The sequence below is a fragment of the Pseudomyrmex gracilis genome, unplaced genomic scaffold (assembly GCF_002006095.1).
Source record: "Pseudomyrmex gracilis isolate BER0280 unplaced genomic scaffold, ASM200609v1 scaffold_107, whole genome shotgun sequence".
NCBI classification, from domain to species: Eukaryota; Metazoa; Arthropoda; class Insecta; order Hymenoptera; family Formicidae; genus Pseudomyrmex; species Pseudomyrmex gracilis.
Window position 1 is genome coordinate 30,881 of NW_018020691.1, and position 18,333 is coordinate 49,213.

An 18,333-nucleotide genomic window follows, 5' to 3' on the forward strand; every position below is an offset into this window, starting at 1 on the left:
GATGGCAAACGCGGATGGACTGCGCCGCGAATCTTCTTCAGAAGCTGCGCGTCAAACGAATTCGTTCACTTTTTTTTTTCAATGCACCTCTTCTCGCGTTTTGTGTCAACGAAGCGGAGAGACTTCGGAGAGAGGTGGAAGAACGAGACGCACGAACGGGGAAGGAAAAGGAAAAAGCGCGAAGAGACGGAATCGAAGTAAGGAATTTTTTTCTCTCTCTCTCTCTCGAGAGAGAGAGAGAATACGCTTGCTTTCCAGCCGCAGTAAAAAGGGCTATTGTTCAGCAGGAACTACTGTCGCTTTGCGAAGCGTTTCCGCGAAGATTTCGCTTCGCACTCGGCTAACGGCATCCCGCGCATCATCCCGCGGGGAAATTGCCGAAGTGCCGGGCGCGATAGGCGGTTTCCGCCGCAGGCGAAATGCGCAAGGAGGAATGCTTTTTTTCTGAGATAAATCCTCAAACGCTTGAGCTTACAGCGACAAGTGGATTCGATAAGATCAAACGTTTCTTATCTCACGAAATTGTTTTCGTTAAGATAAGTTTTGTTTTTACTATATCGAAGAACATGTCGATTTTGTTATAAGATTAAACGCACTGATAAATATACAAAATAAAAAAAAACATAAAACCCTTTCGGAGTGGGTTAATAAATAAAATATAAACATGTTTGTAGAGAGGAATTACACGCGAGAGAAGCTTTTCACACGTATGTAAAATCGCGCGAAATCAATGAGCAATGGAATCGCATGCGATCTCCGACATTTCTAGAAATGCCTCGACGAGCGTGTTCGTTGCTCGCGTAACGGGAAGAATACTCGATGAAATTTGCAAAATTGACGGCATGCAATGCACGCGCAGGCGAACGATGAGCTTCTTCTTGCACGGGGTAGTTTCGCCGGACGTACGAGAAAGCCGTCACGTACAAACGAAGAGGAAAGAAGTAATGAACGATTGACTTGTTGCAATCTCGATCGTTCGCAAAAGAACAAGAACACTCGATCTATTCATAAAGAAAATAAATTTTCCCGAGACGCAAACAACCCTCTCTCTCTTTCTCCCCCGGTGAACTTAACTCGCAGAACTTTGACCTTATATCGACTTGTGCGCGGTACAAGAGCCTGTAATATATTTTCCATATGCAAAGTTGTTGTCATGTTCCTCGCAAAACGGCGTTTACCAAGGTACATATTACCCGAAGCGATGATGACTAGTCGAAAAACAATAAGACCGCGCAGCTCAGAAGAGGAAGATGCGCGCAGGGAATATTGAATGCGCGCCGTTTCGAGAGGAGGCTTCCGCGCGTTTCGCATAACGGGAAACGTACTGCGATATTGACGAAATTGACGGCAGGGAGAGAAACTTCCTTGCGTGGAGGCGTGCGTTTTGCGCGATCCGAGGAAGACACGCGGCGCCGGCAAAGTGAACGAGAGATGAAGAAGACGAAGAAGAACGAGGAGGAGGAGGAAGAAAAGAAGCCGTCAAGGTTCCGGGTTCGATTCCCAGGGCTGGCTATGAAGAAACGGCGCTCCTCTCCCTCGTGCTACGATCTAGATCGAGAGGGATTTGAAGCGTCTACCGACCGAGAACACGAGCTGGTAGCGATAAATTATTGCAGTACGGATGATTTCGCGAAAGGGCCAAGGGTCAAGACCGGGCCCGAATACGGCGCGCCGCGGCGAAGAAAGAAGAAGACGTAAACCCTATGTGTGTGTGTGTTACCTTCTCGTGTATATGTTCGAGCGCTAAAACTATATTAAGCGAGCGATTGAGATCTCGAGTCTTGGGCATAATGCAGTAACACACGTTACAATGGAAGATAATTAACAGATAACGAACGGAAAGAACAGCCGCCCGGTGTGTTCACGCAGAATCGCGCGTCGGAACATGAGCTTGATTTTCAATCAAGAACGAGTTTTAATTACGCTCTCACGTGTTTCTATATTTTTTGTGTGTATTATTAATATATATAAACATGTAGTTTTTGCAATAAGTCACGATGAAGAAACAACTTTGTTTTCAACATTCGATTGTATTTATATGTAAAACAATTTCTGGAGCGATTTTTCAAACCGTTACGTTCTCAGCTGTATACATTCAGAAGTTGCTCCAGTCAAACGCTCAAAGAGTCGTAACAAACGGAAGAACGGTAAACGCGGTTATATAAAAAAAAAAAAAAAAAAAGAGGAAAACGTTTCCGTGAGAACTTTTAAACAGATGCGCGATTTCACGGTATCTCTCGTTGAACGCCTCTCTGACGTAATCTCGATCGTAATAAAAAAAAAAAAAAAAAACAAACAAACAAATATCGCAGTTTTCATATGTCTTCGAACGAGTTACTGAGCCGACTCCTAGTTAATTTTAATATGTATGTGTATATTAGCATAACATTACAACAGTAGTATACATCTGATTGTACATATAAAATATAATATTCGACAGGCAAGTCTAGATCGTAACGAGGTTTTTCGATCGCCGGCCAGATAATCGCGATTCAAACGCTTGTTAACATTCCATTCCGAAAGTCGACAGCTTTGGGAAGCAATCGCCAAGATGCTCTCGTAGGAGAAGTTAAGCGATGCGTCGCGGATGTGCTGCGCGCCTCGGAACTCGCCGCGTTCCAGAAAATTGCAATCTCACGAATCTTCTTTCCGCGATCGCACATTCTGTTTTCTTGACGATCTGCCTACGATAGAATCGTTGCCGACTTCCTTGTGAGTGGCGAGGCTGCTTGAGCTAATTTCGCGCGCAGAACGCGTTAATTCGCGAATTGAATCGGGAGATAACCGCTCGCGCGCACGCGTGTTATCCGCGTCGTAAATCGCGCGATGATAGATGCCAAGAAATTATAACAAATGCTCACATTGTTCCGTAATTACAAGACTTTTCGGTGCGGAGACCGGTTTGAAACAAAAAATTTGACCTCAAACTCGGGATCACGGAACGTCGCTCTCAAGAAAATTATCGTAACGCACATCTAAACGCACGCAATAAATCACGTTCCGCGATAATTCATCACGCGCAATCGTAATTCCGTAAAGAAAATTAGATAGATGCGATCCTCTATAGGCGCGCGCTGTCGATTCCGACTCGCAGAGAGGTGGCTTTGTAAATAAATGAACAAGTCACGATTTTCCGGAACGGTTGGTTCGAACAATTTAATATTTATTATGATTTTACTCCAAAAGCGCGTAAATAGCTGTTACAATGACAAAACGGTATTTATTCCGGAGAGAAGAAACGAACAAAACAACCGATTCAACACGTCCGTTACATCTGCCGTTAGTGATTTACAGGCAAATCCGCTTTCCATTATCCTTTAATCTAGGTCTCTGGTGACAGATACTAAGCGCGACAAATGCATTATCTCCCAAGAAGGATATTACCGTGCGAAGCCTGTCGAAAAAGTCCCTCGTTAAACGGTGCCTCGCGCTCCTTCTCGCGCGCGATCTCACCTCGCGATAATCAAAATCGTCGTCGCGACCTCTTCGTTTCCTCTTTTTTTCTTTTCTACGATCGCGTTCTACGCGCGCGCGCGAGTCTGCTGCAAACGAGACAGGAATCGAGTATGTTATTGTTCTCGTCTTTCGCGCGAGAATCGTCAGAATAATCTATCGTCGATTATCGTCGAGTTTCCGATCTCCGGAGTGTAGAAGCCCAAGAGTTTGTGCCCCCCCCCCCTCCTCGCGCGTCTCTCTCTTTAGTACTTTCCGTCGAATGAGGGTTAAAAACGGGACAACGGCCTTGCACGCCGCGACGGCGATTATATGCTCCGTAATACGCATGGGGGTCGATCGGAACCCACGATAGCCTCGGTGACGCTGCAGTTTGGCGAATAACGCAAGAGCCATCGGCGCTGCACCGCCAGCTTCTTACGGCCCATTGTTCGGGCTGTTTTGTGTGAACTTTCGGATCCACGGATTGCGAGTGCGCGCGTTTAAAGAGTGGCGCATATATGCGTGTGGTCGGGCCGTTTGCGCAACGTTAACGAGACGACTCGCGGTGTTTCTCGAAACCTTGACGAGCGTACCACGGCCTAGGTCGAGTGTATGTATTATCGTCCGACAAGCGCGCGATCTAATTTGGAACGAATTCAGACGCGCGTTTTACGCGTCTAAGGATCTCATAGAGACAGCGAGCGAATTCTGAATAATCCGTGAGAAATATTATCCGCGGTATCTTCCTCCGTGCACCACGTCGTACTATCTCGTAAAAGTCAACCTTACTGTACGAAGTAGAGCGAGATTTTCCTCATGGGCAATTTCCAAGAGCCTTCTCTCTCACAGAGGAAGCCCGGAGTGGATTCTTAACGCGCGGTTAGACGGCCGCTCATATATTGACCCGTAGGCTTAATTTCCGAAGGAACCTCTCAAGGTTGAATGCGTGAAGCTCGGATGCGCTCCGAGCGTGAAGTAGCTCCGAATTTTTTCGCTTTTGGATTTTACGTTCGTTCTGTGCAAAAACTGACGTCACGTTTATTTTCCGAGAAATTCCTTCGTTTTTTTTTACTCCGACGAAAATTGAAAAATATTCGAAATTAATATTTTTATCGTCTCTTTATACGAATCTCGCAATACAAATTTGTAATACTGTTATTTGATTCTTATCTCATTACTCCGCACAATTGTGCAATCGAAGATGATACGAAGATTTTATTTTCCACTTGACTCGTCCCATTCCTCGTATTATCTGTAAAGGTAAATTTGATTCTATTAGTTCGGCCACGTAGAGTCATTCGACTGACTGCTAAATATTTGCAAATGTTTATTCGAAACCCCTTCTCGAATCTTCTCTCACGAGAATTAGTCGAGCATTTCAGTTTCTATTAAAATAAGGCGAGCGCCACTTTGCCCAGTAGGTATCTCCGCCATGTAGCGGATTCATCTCGCGCAGTAGTTAGACGGCTCGGTTGAGCAATTCGCGACTCACTCGGCACGTTTCGCGTAACATCCGGGTGGAAAAATGCGCGAGCCTTAGTGAAATCGAACGAAACCTCTTTCTCGCAAGGGCAATTCCGAGATGCGAGGCGAGTCGGAAGCCGGGCAGGGGTCATTAACGCGCAGTTGGAAGAGAACGTACGAAGCTCAAAGGATAATCGATGGGAGCATCAATGGAGGTTACGTTCAGGAATTCACCGGGAACGTGGAGGATCGTTTGGTGCTTCCGTTTGCGATTGTTGTTGTTGTTGTTGTTGTTGACCGCAGTCAGGCCATCCGCTGGGCGGAGAATCTGCTCGAGCGCAAGCGGCCTCTTGAAAGTCCGATCCTCCACCTGCGGCGAAGAGTCTGCCCTTGCTCTTATCCCTGTCTCTTACCAGCTCATTAACCACGTTCAGCCTTACAACCGACCTCTCTATGCGTAAACTATGTGCCCTCGAGGCAAGCGAAGTCCTCGACCTCAGTAGATTCTCAGATAAGCAACGTCGGAGAACGATTTTTCTTGTTGGTTTTTTGTTTGAATAGCAGCGATTGAAATCTCGAGAGCATAAAAGTTGATTATCGAAACGTAAAATTTACTTTTTAAAGTCTAATGAATTTTTAGGGATATATTGAATTTGACTTTACTTTAGTCGCGTATTTTTAAAAACGTGACTAAAGTAAAGTCACGTAACAGGAAGGAGGAAAGAAACAACATCATGTGACTAAAGTCACGTGATTTTACTTTAGATGTGTGTGTATTTTCTCACTTTTGCATTCTATATTGATATTCTCTCTTTGTACGACGAGACAGAGAGTGAGGGAGTAGTGTCCGCAGCGTGTTGCTTTCTTTTGCCGTACGATGCAAGACATTACATAAATTTTCGCGCGGCGTAGTGCTTTCTGCCGACAACACTTCTGACGTACAAATCAGTAGCGCTAATTCCTCGCGGCGTAGTGCTGTCTGCCGGCAATACTACCGTACGGATCGGTCTTCAAACTAAAAGTAAAATAAGTAAAATATATAATTTTTATTTTATTTTGGACGTGTAAATTAATACACATAACAATTTGAATTGAATTCAATTTGAAACGTTATCTAAGATGCTTGATTTGCATCACATATAGATAAAATGCCTGATCTTCAAAATGTTAAACTTATTTTCTAACCGATCTGTCGCCTTACTAGAAAAGAATAGACGTTGCTCTCTTCTAGTCTATATTATAGGTATGTATTTAACTGTCTTGTGAGACGTAAAATACTTGTAAGACATGAAGTACGCCTACGAAAAGAGGAACGACGCAAGACCGTGTTGATGAACAAGAAAACCAAAGTAATGGACGAGGGAGTGTACAGTCACGCGATCCTCTCGGTCGCGTCAGAGAAGATTCTTCGCGCAGATCATGGGGGGGAGGGAGGGGGGAACGTTCGTTGTTTCCCGGTAAATACTTCTCTCTTTTACGGAAGTATAAATTATATTTTCGAACACGTTTACTTCTATCGATGTGTCTACTTTGTTGTTAAGCTTGAACCGCGCGTCATTTAGTTCGCACGTTAAAGGTTGTACGAGCGTAACCCTCCATTTGCTCCCTTCTTCGACGTTGTAACGTATTTTTTGGTTGAATTGAGAGGAAAGAAAGAAAGAGAGAAAGAGAGGGAGAAGCGCTTTTATCATTGATATATATTTCTTATATTACCTCAATAAAACGTTGTAAACGATAAATTACGCGCCTCTTCGTAAAACTGACTAAGATTCATAACGCGAGAATATATAAAGTTTACGATTTGCACGCCTACTACAAATGGGAAATATTTCATTACTCGCGCCGCTGTAATTAAAACTAAAATTTTGACAGCGATCGGTAATTAAATTGCGTCAAATAATATCGAGTATCGACCAGCTGATTTACGCCGGATGTCTGTCAGATTTTATCTTCACAGTGAAATTAATTTAATAATTATCCGGCTCGCCGCCACATCCTGCCGTACAATTCTCTTTTTTAGCGAATTGCATTCGCGCTGGATAAAACTAAAGGCGACCGTGACTCGCGCTGCTAAGTAACTTATAATTAAATTGCAAGAGAGAGAGAGAGAGAGAGAGAGAGAGGAGAGAGAAGCCCACCGTCTTCCCTCGGTGTTTCTGCACACGTCAATACCCACGACATTCACCGCTTCTGAAAATGTTTTTGTCAATTTTTTATTTTACAATCCGAAAGGAGAGGATTTATATATTCTCTTCAAAAATATCGACGAGAGATATAAGAAACGTTGCTGTTGCGCTCGACGATTCGTGGGAGTATCCAGACGTTTTCATGGTCATTTGCTGCTACGGTTCGACGGGCTCCCTTTCATTCTCTTTGTTGTTTTCCGCGAGCTGCTAATTTCATTACACGGGAGATAGATACATCTCTCTCAAATGTTATCCCGAAGAGAAGGAAAAGAAACCTGCTACGACGCGTGCGTATCGAAAAAAAAATCGAAACAAAACCTGTCAGTGAAGTCTCCGAACAAAGAGAAAGAGAAAGAGAAAAGTGCGAAATTTGGTTTTTTGGGAGAGAAATTGGATTCTCTTGCAAAAAAGAGAAAAAAACGAAGATAGTTTATGGTATGAATAACACTGTTCTTCTCTCTTGCGAGAAGAACTTATCTGTCGAATGAATAATACAGTTAAATGAGCAGATAGTCAGATAAGATTGATGAGCGGATCATGCGCGGCTGACAGATAGATTGCTCGCGCCGCTAGATAATGCACGTAGATAGAGAAACGCCGATAATATAGATCAATACCGCTTGAGCAATTACACCTCGGCCGCGGATGAAGAAAAAAACGTCCGTACCCCATATGCGCAACAATGGTCACACAAACATCTCGCAGCGCGAGTGACGTTCACTTCCGACGAACGAGAAAGATAATTGTAACCTCCGGTAATCTTATCAGAGAGCTAATGATTCCTTTTCTCATAGATCCGCATAGTTTCTCCTGCGAACGGACAGATTGGAATTATTCGCAGATAAAGACGCGCAGAAAATCCACCCTTTGCTTCCGGGTTCGATAAATAAAGCTCGTACGTTACAAACGTGTAATTGTAATTTGTCGTTAATGATCCGGATGGCATAGCCCGCCATCTTGTAAAGAGGGCGCGTATTATATTCATATACGCGAGCGAAATTAAACAATTACACGTAGCGGAAGTGCCAATTCGCACATCGAAGACGTACGATCTTCTCCCTGTTCATCGTCTCTTTCGCTCGCTCGGAAAAAAATTTAATATATTTTCTCTCTCACTCTTTTTTTCTTCCTCAAAGTTCTGGCATCAATTCTACACGCGCGAGCAAGATTGTAGAATTTCTCCTGATAAGTTTTAAATCGATGTTCGGTCACTTTTTTTCATCGTGAAATTTAGAAGCTGGCACTGTCGACAGATCAGAGTTCTGGCACCAGTTCTGTACGCGCGAACAATAGTTTGCCGATAAGTTTTAGATTGATTTTCCGCCTTTAAACTTTTTTTTGGAAAAAGAGAGAGATAAAAATAATTATAAAAAATTAATAGAATAAGATACAATAAACATAATTTAACTTATTGCGAAATGAACTGCGGGTGAGCGTTGTTCGCTTTCAATACATGGGCAATAATTGCCGATGATTAGAGTGAAAAGCATGAACTGATCAAACGCGCACATTATCACGCGATATCGGTTAATCTTCATATGTAGCCGGTGTTATTCACATATCAGTTGCATTGATAAATACTTCCGAATCATGGTCTTTCTCTTCCCGATATCACGGATTCGATCTAATCGCCGATAATAGCGGCTTATTCAAAGCGATCGGTTTTGCTTGATGATTACCAGAGCACTCATACGTACGCGAGCTTTGATAACCAATGTGCTACCGGAAAACAGGCGCGAAGACGGGAAGATAATTCTAACGGATGGGTGTTTCAAAACCCATGATACCGGTTTTCTTGTTCCGTAACTAATTACAACGACAATTTTGTTATCGTTTTAACGTATCGCGTCTTTGCGCGTGTCGTCTATCTTGCGACGGCAGTTCGTCCGCGCGAAGATTCGATTATTGTGCGCGTTTTCTGTGTATACATCTTACGGTAATATAATTAAAATTAATAAACCGTTATGTGCACCGCAACGGATGTGCATCTCAATCGGAAGAAGATCAATAAGAATCGACAGACGAGGAACGTGTATTGACAATGAGATTTATCGTTTCGCTAATCTCTGCGCTCGAAAAAGTTGGCAAACGCCTATATCGCGAATAGCGCGCTATTCGCTCTCCGTCGAGTAATAACTCATCTTTGGCAATCCGCGATAAATCGCTAATTACATCACTCGCGCTCACCGATCTGCAATGAAGCTCCGATCCACTCAAATTCCAAACTATGATACATATATATAGTACGCAAGAATAATTTTGATTTTGCGATATGCGCTTGATTTATTAACTCTTCGAAGCTCGCGCCTCGAATTCTACTTGGAGTTCGTTGATCTGAGAAGGGCGACCCTGGCGATCAGGGTCGTCGCGGTGTAACAATAAGTTTGAAATCCCATTGAGCACAGGTCACTCGATCGCGTCGATAGACCTTTGTTCCTGCTCGTCTCCTTCACCGACTTCACCGATGTCATCTCACGCTCCGACACTCTGCGGTCAGTCAGTCGTCACGATTCGCGAATGGTTTGTGCAGGCAGATCGATCTCTCTCTCTCTCTCTCTCTCTCTCTCTCTCTCTCTCTTTCGGAGGGACCACCAATGGACCGCCTCTGCTTAATGAACTTTTTTTGCGTTTTGATTAGTCGCAAAAGTTCATTGCTGACGAGAGAAGAAACGTTCGTCTTTCTGTTAATTGTGGGAAGCAGTCGCGCATTCGCATCGGCAAAGAGTTCTTCCTCTCTGACCATTTTCAATTTACACGAAAGTAAGTAATAATTATCCAAGCAAGTCGCGCGAAAGAAATGGCCGTTTCGAAACGCGATTTTTGCGAGTTTTGAAATGTCGGACTTTGACGTCGGATCAATCTTCTTTATTCACTCGAGCGAAAAATTAGTAGAGATGACATGAGACTTAATGATTAATTGCTAACAAATTTTACTTACGTCACCCGCTGTGAACACAACGACTCGATAACGATGTATTAGATATTCTTCTATTAGATATTCTCATTCGTGTTTGTGTGCACACATTACACACACCTGTGTGAGAAAAATAGTCTAATTAGTAGCGTAATAATTGGGAATTATTATCGTCAGTTGTGAACTCTTTGATGAACATGTCAAAAAGTTGTTGATTCTTTAAATTATCTTATCAATGCTCATTACGTGTAAAAATCATTTAATTCATTTTTTCTGTCAAAACACTTTCATCAGATAACTGTGAAAAGTATAAAAACAGAATGTATGTGCAAGTTTACATTTCGCGCAAAATATGTGTGTGTGTAAACACTTTCATCGCAGAAATATTTACTCAAGCTTTCGCTTTTATACCCCACTTGTTTGTAGCGAGACTTGTGGTGTCATCGAGGGGAAGAGGGCGATTATCGGGTCGAAGGCGTGCATGCTCTTCAATTAACCCTCCGCTGTATCGATGGTTCCGATCGAATCCGCGCGAACAATCGCGACCGTGTATTTTCGCCACGCTGCCGACGTAGCATGATTCGATGCTTCGCGATACCGATTCTGTGCGATCCGGCTTGGCAATGGGAATTTTTCAAGGGTGACAACATCCCGCCGGGTGTACTCCACTTGTCTCATCACATTGTAGAATATAACTCCGCTATTATAGTCTGCGCAACGTTGCGCAAAAGAGATTAAGAATGAGGGACATCTTGCTATTAACATTGTGTTGTAAAGGCCTCCGGATGCGAAAACAAATAGAATGGAAGTAACTTTTTCTAATTTTAGTTCACCGATTTCCTAGTGAATGAAAGAAGATCATATTATTACCACGTCTTTCTATCTGACGATAAACGTGTCCTTGCCGCATAAAGGAAACTGATCTACTGGACGTAACGATGTACAATAAATGCACATATAAATGTTATATTCAATTTAAAATTTTCAGACGTGAAAGTTTTCGGCGGAATTTAGAAAATATCGCGCAATAATTATACGCAACGCTGTGCCGTATTAAACTAAACGCGAACTGTTCATTATGCAAGACATTTTTAAATTATTTTAACGGGATTACACACGTGTGAGCCATCGATTTTAATCTGCGACAATTTATTTTACCTACTTATATTTTTTTTTGTTGACTACTTTCCGGCATCCGCGTTAATTTATGCCACGTAAAATAACGATGTCCTACAGATTTTGAGTCCATAAATTGTCCACTTGACCAGATTTCTCAGATAGACGAAGACTGTCTCGCGTTTGTCAATGATAATTTTGCTAATTAAAATCGAGCGCGCGTTAAATTGCGAAAACTTGTTTCTGCGAGTAAAAAAAAAAAAGAAAACGACACAAATGTTACACGCGATATAAACACGCGGAGAAGAGAGTCTCGTTACAAGAGAGTCTCGTCCACGACTTGGAAGCAACGGTGCTTGGTAACCTTGAACTAATTATAGTAGTATACCAATTATTTCGCAAATCGGCTGTTTTGCATTTCGACGAGGTCGCTGACTGAAGAATTTTACGCTTTTACGCGTAACCGTATACGGTGTCTCGTAAATAAAAAGGCGCTATGAGCACAGCGTAATTATCAACGTGCATCGCGCGCACGCGCGTCGAGTTCACGAAACCGACGCGCGATGTATAGGGGCCGTGCTGTGTATTCATCATCGCTGTTACGTAAAATAACGTACAGTTTTGTGATTCATGTAAAAGTTTGCGAAATATACATTCACATAAATTTATCATACCACAGTTTACCTTACAAGGAAATTGTATGAAACGAGTTTCTACTTTTTTTTTATAGTATATGTAGAGAACGGTGATAATTTCAACTTTCTAAATACGTAATTTTTGTATCATTTTTTCACTTTTTTTTTAACATGTAAACAGTTAACTAAATTGAGACGCGCAACTCTTTCTTCATCTTCGCTTTGCGAATCAATAAGTACGGTCGACTCTGGGCGCGCAATATCATCGCCGATAAAAATGTATACAGGTGTACTGATTAATATTCCAGTAAGCGTACGGATGAAGCCGTACGTCTGTATACGACTATCTGCAGACTAACATCATCGTGAGCGGGTTCCAAGGAATTTTATCAAGTACACACACACACACACACACACACACATATATATATATATATATATATATCGCGCTATTTATATTTCTCTCTGATCTCTAAACGCTAACTTGATTCACGCGACCCGTTAGTTTCCCCAACAAAAGGACGTCTCACGAGAAGTTGTCCGGGCGAATTCAACTCCCGGGATCTCTCGCGCGATTGTCTCGCCGGATAAAAGCCATATTCGTCGACACGGTGACACCTCGTTGTTGAGCAATCGCGCAACGTACGGAAATTCTCTGCGCTCCGCGCTAATCGTCGTAAATCCTCGCGCTCGGGATAAGCCGAGCCGATTATTCGACATTGAAAGTTAGCGAGCGGTACTTTAACGTTAACGGTCTTTCGCAATTAAAGTCTATCGCGTGCTTGCCGTATCGTCGTCGCTCGTCACGCACTATGCCACGAGTGCGTAAATACGAGAGCGCGTATGCGCGTGTGCGCGCGAGCCAAGCTCGCTTACACGACAATTACCCTTTAAATTGCCGGCGGCCTCGCAACAGGGAGAGAAGAAAGTTCAGGGTGACGTGCTTCCCTCTCTCTCTCTCTCTTGTCTTTTTTTTTCTTCTCTTTTCTTCGCGTTCTCTTCTTTATCGCTTCTTTATTTGCCGCGTCCTCTTGACAAGAGATTCCCTCCCGTTCTCGGATCTGTCTGCCTATCTCTCGGTGGGTGCCTCGGTCGGCCGATTGTGCGGAATAAGCGTGAGAAGAAATGCCTTCACTCTCCGCGGGGTATATCCTAATGCAGTTGGTACAGTGAGATTTAGATACCGCGGTTACGAACGAGTTAATTACTCGTCGGAGCTTATATATATACCGAACGGTCTTTTTTTTCCCGCGGCGAGGAACTTCCGCGGTAATTCTCCGAGCGGTATTAGCGAATTTGCAACGCACGGATATCGGGACGGGGACGCGCGTCTAATTACGTGGATTATAATTGGAAATTGATCAATCTCGATCAAGAATGTGTCTATGCGAGCAAGGCGCGTGCAAGTACAGTTAGGATGACTCCTCCGATTTCTCCGGAGGTTATTAATAAATTGTACGCTATTATTGCAACAATAAGTCATAAAAAAAAATAATTGGTGGTTATTTCTAAGAGAGAGATGTGTGCTACAAGAATCTGTAAGATATGCATTCTTCTGGAATATTTTTCCAACACACATTGCGATACTTCTGCGCCAAGAAAAGATGCCATTAGGATCTTTTCAGCAAAATAACAGTTGATTTAAATACGAAAATAAATACGTCAAGTTTCTATAACAAGGAAATTACGTTGACACATTTACTTTATGTGCGCTCGCGTCGCCCTACTACCAGCGACATAGTTTGCGCCGGAGAGACACATTCGCTCCCGACAAGATTATTAAGACTTTAGAGGTATGATCTTCGCGCAGATAATCAAGTTATCTCGCGTAACGGACTTCAATTTCTCAGCTCATTTCGCGATGTAATGTATTGGTGTTGCGTGTCACAGTAAAATCTCGCAATTGCAGACCTAATTAATTACGCGAATAAATTCGCACGTAACACAATGTGTGTTTAATAAAATAAGTTCGCGCTGATATTACGTGGTTGCGACTCGCGTTTGAGAAATAAAATTCCTTCAGTTTTCTGCGGGTATTGAACAAAAGACACATGCAAAACATAAAACTTTTTTCTTGAATGAAGAAAATAAATGTAGAAAATTTGTCTTATTGTTGAATTCGCGTTGCCTTTGAAGAACGCTTTGAGAATCTTAACTCATACGTACGCCGTACTTGAGAAGGAGAAAGAGAAAGAGAGAAAGAGAACGGCGGAAGTCATGAAGCTTTCCGAAGGACACAGATCTACGATCCGTCGGACGAAAAACGAGGCGAGGTTTCCTACCTATTAGCTCGAAGAAAAAAAAGAGGAGCATTGAACCGCGGAACGTCGACCCAGACCATGATCCAGAAGCATGCAGACGCGGACGATAATTATCCCTGAATCTATCTGCGGTGATATAGATTTGTCGACGTGCGTATAAGAGAGAAATAGAAAGAGAGAAAAAGAGAGAAAGAGAGGAAGGAGCGGATTCCTCCGCGTGGCGTTTGTGCCACCGCAACGGTAGCGACGCGATCGGCTGCGGCTCTTCCCACGAAGAATCCGATCGGACACGCCTGCCCCGCCGGGGACTCCCCGTCGTAAATTGCGATATATAAGCAGCACGACGACATCTCGTCGTTGACCTACCTATAAGCGGTAATATCCCTTAAGAAGGCTGATTCATGAAAGTGATTATGTAAAACAGCATCTGAATCGCAGATTCGAATTATCCCCGGCCTGGCCGTGTACCGTAGGTCACGCTCGCGGCCACGCATTATACGAGCATAAGGCACCCGTGCCCGTCGTCGTTCTTCTTACCCATGACGATAAAGATCGCGAGAGCACATTTCCGTAATACGTGCTTCTCCGGAGGGGGAAGAGCGCGCGCGCACACAGAAAGAGAGAGAGAGAGAGAAGAATAAACAACGATCATTGCAATATTGCATGATCTACGACTATTAAGAAAATATAATAGCTGATACTGCAGCGGCTCAAGTTGTTACGTAAAGAAGAGGACGTCGCACTCTGTGATTTTGCTTTTATCTTCGCAATCTAAACTCCATGATCTCGGAAGCGGTGAGTTAATAAGACGGATTATTCGCAAAAAAATGTTTTTGAGGATTTGTGCGATCTCTCGTCGTTAACCTTTAGAAGGCCGAAGTTAGATGTAGCGATGATAAAAGTTCTTCCTAGTCTTTGTCGGTTTGGATTAGTAGATCACGTTACGGTACTTTTTGTAATCCGAAAGAATATCTAGACGAGTATTCGCGCGATTTATTTGCAAAACATATATATTCTCTGGAATGCGTTATTTGCAATTTGTATTATTTCAACATAACGTACATTTTTCTGCAGAACTCGCGTTTAAATCAGATCTCGCGGTATCTTGACACTCGAGATCGTTCGATTCCCGCGTTTCAACGGCCGATCCCGCGATTTCACTGGTATTTATTTTAACGTAATTGCGATCCAGATAAAAATTGTGTTTGAAATTTTCGAACGCTGAACGGAGCTCGGCAATCTTCTGACTCGTTTGTCTCGATAAATCGTCACGATGCTGCTGAACTTCGAACTTAATAATACGTTCTATCCTACGTAGAAATTTGCCATTGTCTTCGTGCAACATCGTCAGTTCGGATGTCTGCGATTTGCAAGATCTGTCGTGTTTCTTATCGGAACGAATGTCGCTCACTTTACACGTCTCGCATTCTTTCTCGTTCCGAACACTCGACAAGCTAATTGTATCTCGCATTTCAAGCCTAGAATATAATTATTTCATTATATTTAATTATTTAATTGTATTTAATTGTTACACAACAAGTAGTTAATTGAAATTAAACAATTGTATAACGTCAAAACACTAAAACGTCATCATTCACCATGCTCTGACTTGCTCGCGCAGTTCCATCAAATTGTTCTCGTGTATACTAGCAATGTCGTCTTTAAGTTTCTTCTCCCACATGTCGATTTGTCTTCGAAAGTCCGAGCAAACCCTCGTGCTTTGCTTCTCCAAGACCTCCAGGTGTCGCTGAATATTATCGTAGATCATCCTCGTGTTCTCCATCTCATCGTATATTCTCTTCTCCGCCAATTCCCATTTGATCATCTGAGCATTGAGCCTCTTTTCGTGGTCGTTACGCCAACTCAGCAGATCTTTCTGAAGAATTTCGCATTTCTCGTGACTCGGGCATTTCCGCGGGCTCCGCTGCTTCTTCAGGACGACGATCTCCTTCTCGGCTTGGGACAATCTGCACTTAAGCTGTTCCACGGTGGTCTTCAAGGACTTTTCACGGAGACCACTTATCGCTTCGTCATTGTCGCCGGAAGCTTCCGCCTCTGTAACACACGCATTCTTGTGTGACACAACACGGATTAAAGCACATTTTGTTTGTTCGCGCGTTGTTCGACATCGCGAAACGCTAATACAAACTCAAGAAACGTAAAATAATAAGAAAGATATCTAGCTCTTTTAGATATTTAATCGAATAATAGCAATGTAATTACGAGATCGCGAGAGAAACGTCTCGGTGTGTAAAATATACATTTTTATCTTCTCAATAAATGAAAAAAAGAACGTAAAATAAATCAATTTAATTGATTATTTTAGCCCTTAATCTGCGTAAGTCTAGTCGATACGCAGTATCTTTTTATTTGCTCTCGTAATATGCGGATTGAGATACGTGAGAAATAACAAAGGGAACCTACAGTTTTAAGTGGACTTCGAACCACTACGAGACTTACCAGAAGTCTCCCTCGGCAAGAATCGTGTTATAAAACCTCGGTAGCTTGCCATCGCTCTCTCCGAGGGAAATCGACCCGAAAAAATCCCGATAATGGAGATATAATAATTATAATATTATGTAATATTATAATATAGTATATATTACATATTATAATATTATGTCGAAGATATAAATAATAGTATCTCCGACGATCGGAGATTCGAACCCGGATCTTCCGCTCAGTAATCTCCGCACAGATCGCCTGAGCCACGGGCCGATTTCGATTCGAGGTGCGTATTAATCCGCAATATCGCGCGACCAATAACAGATTGCACCGCGCGCGAATTTAAACAACAACAATAATTTGCTTTACTTCTTTCATATTGGTCGTGTTCTTGCCGAATTTGCTCGTTTCCGAAACTATCTGTCACCGAATCGCCCTTCTCGCACCTTGAAATGTCGAGTCTGTCTGTCGGTTGTTCCTCGCAGGATGTTATCAAGCTAGAGACACTTTCTGGGGTCTCACTGATGGTAAAGGTGCTAGATGCTTTTTTGCAACATAAAATTAGCTCAGATTCTTCGTCGATAGGCGACAAGCTGAGAATTTCCTCGAAAGCTTCCTCGCTTGTTTGTACACCTTTTACATCGCTTTTGACGCGTTTGTTGTCAGTTTCTGCGTTATTTTACGTAGATTATTAAAATAAAAAGATATCGTATGTAAAATAATATTCAGAAAATCTGATGCTTTGGTATTCTACTCGAAGCACGTTGTAACCTTAAGCGAGAAAAATATATAAACAAGCTAACTAACCCATAGTTAATTCATGTCACACACACACGCACACACATGTACACAGTGTTGTGTTTAGGAAAATTGTTTCGCCCGTGAATTTTGCCAGATCTCTTCTGCCTTTTCTCGCGCGTTCAACTACGTATGTACCCCGACGTTGACAAAGATAACAATCCACATTTTACTGCGTTTCTTTAACGCGGTCGTTCGGTCGCGAAAAAAATGGAAGCGACGTCGATGTGCATACGACGACGAGAAGTGAGGAACAAGAACAAGCTTAATGGCACTGTAATTCCGGTAGCGGGCAATTTTCAATTTCGCTGACTCGCGCGGAAGTAGCTTTCCCACCTCGCGTGGCGGAATTGAGACGTGTCGCGTACGCGTCACTTGGCACCGAGTCGGATTTGACACGGACAGCTGTTCACATTGGACACGTTAGAAACACCGTAAGGGAAAGGAGCGAATTTCCCCGTACAGTCCGGAGAAGAAGCCTCTGAAACCCTTTCACTGCTTAAAGCCGAACGACATGTCCGTCACACTTGAAACATAAACGAAAATGTTTACTCACGATTTTACGTATTTAGGTTATTCGATTTTTGCGGCGGTTCTCGCGATGTTCGCTCGGTTCGCCACGCGGTCGTTTCGTTTTTTTTCGCGAAATGCGCGCGCGTGGCGAACCGTAAACGCTGCATATGAAATTAAAATATTAGAATGATTCGCGCGAGATAACGAGCGCCCGAAGCCCTTCCGACCGATATCTTGTAGTTTTGCGGATGGGGGAAAGGATCGGCCTGCGTGAGAACACACCTGTGCGGCGACCGGAGCGAAGTACATAAGCAACGAACAAGAGCGGCGAGGAAGATAAGGAAGAGTAACGAAGGCGTTGTGTATATGTATACGGAGAGAGAGGAGAGAAAGAATAAACGCAAGAACAGTAAGGAGCCAAGGAGTCACACGGTGCGTTATGGGCATAGCGGTCCTAGCGGTAGATACCCACAGATAAACGCGCTCATTTGCATCAGCAGGCGCATAAATGAGAAGCAATGTAGCGCGATATATATTGCGGTGTATGGGGGATAAGTAGGTAAACA

At 43.1% G+C, this 18,333-nt stretch overlaps 1 protein-coding gene across 1 annotated transcript; it reads right to left on the reverse strand.

Annotated features, from left to right (window-relative positions):
• Positions 1–15,073: 15,073 nt before the first annotated feature.
• On the reverse strand, positions 15,074–17,818 carry LOC109856105 (the record flags this gene model as incomplete). The annotated part of the gene is made up of 4 exons (XM_020431031.1): positions 17,264–17,818; positions 16,826–17,125; positions 15,610–16,066; positions 15,074–15,489 (listed from the first exon to the last, which is right to left on the reverse strand). Coding segments are annotated over exons 1-4 (1,177 nt in total), but the record flags the coding sequence as incomplete, so codon positions are not given.
• Positions 17,819–18,333: the final 515 nt, after the last annotated feature.